Genomic DNA, 6,069 nt, shown 5'->3' with positions numbered 1-6,069 from the left:
GAACTACGGCTCTGTGTAGTAAATGCCGCTCCATCTGAACGCACGTGCTGGAGATTTACTACTAATCACAGGAGTGCCTTTAATGACGATATGCGCATGAAAATCGCATTCGATTTTTTGCACAGCCCCACTATTAAGTATGAGTGGAATGATCATATGCTATAGCCACTGTTCTCTCTGAAAAAGCACAACAGTATCATTTAGAACGGATGCTGATTGGTTCAGCTGTGCCTGTCACTCACCACTGACTCCATATCCTGTAACGTGATTGGCTTCTGCAGCATCATCTTGTAAAAGGGCCGGATGAAGAATGCTGTGCAGACGAATACAACAGAACCATTTAAGAGCAACATGTATACAATGTTTTGTTACATTTAGACATTGGTTGTCTTTAGAAAATCAGTCCGCATGCGTGCAGTGTGTCCGCAGCCAAAGTCAAATACTGTGAATATGAGTTGTGGGTATTTATATTGGTCTTGACAGGTTACTCACCATCCAACAGCTTCCCGTGATAAACGGCCATCCCAGCCACCCGGCCGATGAACTTAAAATAGGACAGGTGGTCCTCATTACACAGACCTGAGTTGGGGTTGATCTGTAGGGTGTAGTTATCCCTGCAACATTCACATTGCACTATTTAAAATCTAATTTCTGATCGATTGTACAACGTTCTTATCTAGCACAACACACAAGAGTGAAGTGAAGGTGAAGTGAATATAAAAGCGGCATCACTCACGTGGCAGAATACTCAAACAGCCCATAATACGGGTTGAACATTTCCTTGGAGATCAGGAAGAACCATTCCCTGGCCACGCCCCCGTAGTCCAGCCCCTTCTCCCCCTCAAACTCCACCCAGAGGCGGGCCTTCAGCAGGTCAGCGCGTTTGACGGACAGAATGCGCCGGTACGAGTCCTCCAGAACGGCGTTACGTCTCACATTCAGCTCAAAGCGGTTCGGGATGTCGGCCTGGAGAGCGTAGAAAAGATTGATTTTGATTTTAGATTTACTTATCCATCAGGATTTGACTGGATCAAACATGTTAGGTGATTAAACGATTAGTTGATATTATAATTCCCAGCCCACTCAGAAGAAAAGCTGATTCAGGGGCAAGAAAAGTTTTATATGTTTTCATGACAGATTATGAAAACAAACAATGCATGTCTTTAAAATCATGTGCATTGATGAATTGTGCTAAATAAGACCAGGAATGTTTATTAAGAGCATAAATAGGGTCATTTTTGATTTCATGTTGCCTTTAAAGTCATGAAATCAAGTCTATATGGCACTACTGAAGAAAGGTGTCTGCTTTAGGATGTTCTGCAGGTATTTATTAATTCAACTAATTCAAAATCCACATCAAAAGTCACTTTGTACTAGATCTTTTAGATCTTAAAATTGCATTAATTTTAGGAAAGCCATAAAAAGCTTGACTGTAAAATAAAATACTTTGTTGTTATTATGTCATACTGATATATAAAATTCAACATTTTTGGCCAAATTGTGTGGCTGTACAAACAAGCACAGCAAACCTGTAGCTAAAAGAGATAAAAAAATAAATAATAATTATTATTATTGTGATAACTGTGGCGACTCGAACAAACTGGGTTAAAATGAATTGCTGCTCTTCCATAAACCCCAACTTAGTTGGTCTAGATGTTGAGATCTGAATGGGACAGGAAAAACCAAAAAGCCTGAGAAGGACAGTGACGTACCGGTTTCTTGAGTTTCTTCCGGAAGTACTCATACTTCTGTTTATAGTCTCTGGAGTAAGGCACGGCCTGAAATAAAGCAGAACACAATCAGTTCGCCAATAATCCACGAGCTCTTATCAGATGCTGAGCGCTCCTGACCCGACAGAGATCCTTCAACTCATCCTGGACAAATATAACCTCCCCTTCCCCTCGTGACACACAAACTCCTTACAGGAAACCAATGGGAAGAAATGTACAGGGTTTCAGGCTCAGAACACTTTTAGAAACAAGATATGGCAAAGATCATTGTGCGTTTCAGCAGTCTCTCTCAATATGATCCATTAATGGCCGTGTCTGTTGGCTCAGTCAGGACCTTTAACAGAAACAGAAAACCACTTACTGGACCAGTGATGGCTGAATTCTGTAGCCTTGGATCTTCCCACTGTGTGGTTTTTGTATCTAAAAAAGCAAAACAAAAATTAAATAAAAATTGGTATAAATAAAACAACAAGGTAATAAATAAAATACAACAAATTAATTAATAAAATAATAAATAAATACATTTAAAAAACAAAATAAATAAAAATTAGTATAAAAAGTTATTAAAAATGGTTATAAATAAAATAAAGTTTATAAATATAACAGATTTTTTTTAAATAGTATATAAAATGTAAATAAATATAATAAATAATTTGTAAAAAAAATATATAGAAAAGTTATAATTAAAATAACATTTACAAATATAACATATTATATACAAATAAATAATTAAATAGTAAAAAAAAATAGAAAAGTTATTAAAAAAAGGTGATAAGTAAAATAAAGTTTACAAACATAATATAAAATATTTGTAAAAATATTATATTATAAATCGAATATAATATTTAATATTTTAATATATGTAATATTATATTAATATATAAATTTAACAATTAAAAAAAAGATTTGTACATATCTGTTACAGATTCCTAGAAGTTTTTTGAATTGGCATGCATATGAATGTGCCACTTACTGTGATCGATGTAGAAGATTCTGCCGTCACTATGTACTCGCTCCTCCCAACCAGGCTATAGGAGACAACACACACACACACACACACACCCCTTTTCAACCTGTCCTGAACACCACATCAATAAAATCATATTAAGCACATGACCTCATCCTCTGATTATGACATCATCCGTCTTACCGGCAGTGGGCCGAGGTCAGTGGGGTCAAGGGAGACTCTCCTCCTCACGTGCACGGGAACCTTCAGCCAGGGGTCGTCCTGTGATGGAACAGGAAACAGGATGGCAAACACAGGAAGTACATTTCAGAGTGAACAATGGTGCAATCAAACAACGCACAGGAAAAGCAAAACAAACACTTATTGTAGTAATATACCATGCTATTACCATGAAACAGCATCATGTCTTGTTTGTGTCTGTCTTACCCATGTGGTGGTCTTAGTGTTGTGGTCTATGAAAAAGGGGCGTCCGTTTGGAGCGCTGCGCACCTCCCATCCGGCCGGCATCAGTCCCGCGTGCTCGGGCGTGTGAGCGCGTGTGTGCTGCGGCGACACATTCGGGGAGAGCGGCGGCGGAGCGTAGCCCGAGGGATTCTGGGAGAGAGACATGACTCCGCCTGCCACCGCTGCTGCTGCTGCCTCAGAGGGCGGCTGTATGAGCTGAAATACACAGGTCAAAGGTCAGGGGTTTGAGAGATCAGTCGGAGAAATATTCCGCCGTATTATGCCACAAATTAGGACTGCACGCTGGTTTAACAGTTGAAAATAAAGAAATTAAGAAAGCCACAAAAAGTTGAACTGTAAAATAAAATTATTGTTATTGTTATTATAAATTATTACATGATTTTTCTTATGTTTTTACAATGAAATATTACAATAGTATTTCTTATTTCATTTAATATTTCTGTTTAGTAATAGTAAAATTCATAGCAATTTAATAATAATAATAATAATAACAGTTATAATTGGTCAAATTGTGCAGAAGTACAAACAAGCACAGCAAACCTGTAGCTAAAAAAAAATGAAATAATGATAATAATAATAATAATTATTATTATTATAGTTCTTGTTGTTTTTGTTATAATAATAATAATTAAAATTATTATTGATATTATTATTATTATATAGACATAAAAACAAGCACAGCAAACCTGTAGCTAAAAAAAACTAAATAATGATAATAATAATAATAATTATTATTATTGTTATAGTTCTTATTGTTTTTGTTATAATAATAATTATTATTATTATTGTTATAATAATAATAATTATTATTATTATATAGACATATAAACAAGCACAGCAAACCTGTAGCTTACAAATAATAATAATTGTTGTTATAATAATAATAGTAATTATTATTATTGTTGTTGTTGTTGTTGCTGTTATTATAACTATATAGTCATAATGATATGTAAATCATAACATTTTGGGCTAAATTAACAACAACAATAATAATAATCATAATTATTATTATTATCATTATTGTTATTATTATTTATACTGATAAGTAAAATCACAACATTTTTGGCCAAATTGTGCAGTCCTTCAAACAAGTAGAGCAAACCTGTAGCATGCATAAATAAATAACTGTATGTTGTTGTTGTTGTTATATTGTGCAGCCCGACAAACAAGCTATAAATAAATAAATAATCAATCACATTTGATATTGCAACTTGTGGTTTTAATCAGAAAAAAAAAACTTTTTTATATTTTCCCCCTCAAACTATGCAGCACTACCACAAACGCTGTTGATGGAGCTTTCTCCAGAAAGAGAAGTATTCAACCAGGACTGAGACGTACCTGAATGAGAGGCCGTGTCCAGGTTGTCATCCTGCTGTTGTGATTGACGTAATACATTCTCCCTTTACTGTCCTGCTTTTCCTCCCATCCCGGAGGCAGCCCGGCAGACGTGGGTAATAACTACAGGGAAGAACAGAAACCGATAAAGTGAGTAACGAAATGCAGAGAGGGGTGAAATGAGGAGAGCGAAACACGGAAACAATCCATTACAGATCGTCCCGTTTCGGTTCATAAATAGCCATCAGTTAGCAGTTCGCCTCTCAAACACAGCAGCTGAGGTGATGTATTGCAAGGTTCAGGGCATGCTGGGAAATCTGGAGCAGCTAAGATTACACATCATGTGCTGAGAGACTGAGAAACACTGAAACTGGAGCACACTGCGAGCGCTCGGTCTGGACTCGGACAGACGGAGATATTTATGAAGGTTTTAATGCTCTCACCACGGGGTGAACAGGATGCTCTTCCACCGTCAGGGTCTGTCCACTTCCTCTGCGGCTGCCGTGACCCTGCGGCTGATAAAAACACAATCTGAGATGCAACTACACACTCTGTTGTGTTACATATCGTTTATACTACTAGCTTTAAATGTAACAATGTAACAAGCTGCAACATATTCATGTTCCATTTGGATGCTGATTGGTCAATACGGTGTTCTGCTAAAATTCCCAAAACGGTATATTGCGGCACAGAACTCATAAAGGTCAGCTATTAATCTTAGTTTAAATGTCGGATATACTAGTGGAAGGACAAAGGTTCTGAGGTTATGATGAATTATGAATATAGTCAATGTTGAACTCATCAATGTGTCACTTGGAGCATCAAAAATCAATCATATTAATCACTATTTTGCACCCGTCACAAAAACATCAAGACACATTGTGATTTTTGTATCAGTGGCTGGATGTGAGGAATATTTATTTCTTGAGTGTCACCACATAAATTTGGGATCTTACATAAATGTCTGTAAGAAGTTAGATCATTAGAATGACTTTGATTTGAATTGCTTGTGTCACTTACAAGTTTGGGGTTGGAAATATTTTTTCAATGTTTTTAATAGTCTCTTCTGCTCACTATAGCTGCCTTTATTTAAAATAACAGTAAAAACAGCGAAATATTATTACAATTTAAAATAGCTGTATTTTATGTGAATATATACTAAAATGTAATTTATTTCTGTGATCAAAAGCTGAATTTTCAGCATCATTACTGCAGTCTTCAGTGTCACATGATCTTCAGAAATCATTCTAATATGCTGATTTGCTGCTCAAGAAACATTTCTTATTATTATCAATGTTGAAAACAGTTGTGCTGCACAATATTTTTGTGGAAACCGTGATATATTTAAATATTTAGGTTTCTTTGATGAACAGAAATTTCAAAAGAACAGTGTTTTATTGAAATGGAAATCTTTTGTAACATTATAAATGTCTTTACTGTCACTTTTGATCAATTTAATGCATCCTTGATGAATAAAAGCATTGATTTCTTTATTTTATTTACTTGTCAAAGACTCCATCGGTCTCATTCATGAGTGAGTGTGTGTGTGTGTGAGAGTGTGTGTGTGTGTGT

General features: G+C 35.8%; 1 protein-coding gene across 3 annotated transcripts in view; it reads right to left on the bottom strand.

Annotated features, from left to right (window-relative positions):
- The window catches only part of LOC107662490 (NEDD4 E3 ubiquitin protein ligase), a 43,531-nt gene that overhangs the window by 7,273 nt on the left and 30,189 nt on the right, over positions 1 to 6,069 (bottom strand). For 2 of the 3 annotated variants that reach the window (XM_016452534.1, XM_016452532.1), the window contains 10 exons: positions 4,941 to 5,012; positions 4,501 to 4,620; positions 3,124 to 3,357; positions 2,881 to 2,958; positions 2,704 to 2,758; positions 2,092 to 2,150; positions 1,713 to 1,778; positions 737 to 966; positions 493 to 614; positions 243 to 313 (listed from right to left, as the gene is read on the bottom strand). In XM_016452534.1, coding sequence (XP_016308020.1) covers positions 243 to 313; positions 493 to 614; positions 737 to 966; positions 1,713 to 1,778; positions 2,092 to 2,150; positions 2,704 to 2,758; positions 2,881 to 2,958; positions 3,124 to 3,357; positions 4,501 to 4,620; positions 4,941 to 5,012 — 1,107 coding nt within the window. The remainder of the gene's footprint in view (positions 1 to 242; positions 314 to 492; positions 615 to 736; positions 967 to 1,712; positions 1,779 to 2,091; positions 2,151 to 2,703; positions 2,759 to 2,880; positions 2,959 to 3,123; positions 3,358 to 4,500; positions 4,621 to 4,940; positions 5,013 to 6,069) is intronic. The other variant, XM_016452533.1, reaches the window with a different exon arrangement.

The sequence above is a fragment of the Sinocyclocheilus anshuiensis genome, unplaced genomic scaffold (assembly GCF_001515605.1).
Source record: "Sinocyclocheilus anshuiensis isolate Anshui unplaced genomic scaffold, SAMN03320099.WGS_v1.1 scaffold1104, whole genome shotgun sequence".
Lineage (NCBI taxonomy): Eukaryota > Metazoa > Chordata > Actinopteri > Cypriniformes > Cyprinidae > Sinocyclocheilus > Sinocyclocheilus anshuiensis.
This window is presented reverse-complemented; position numbering and strand designations above follow the sequence as displayed.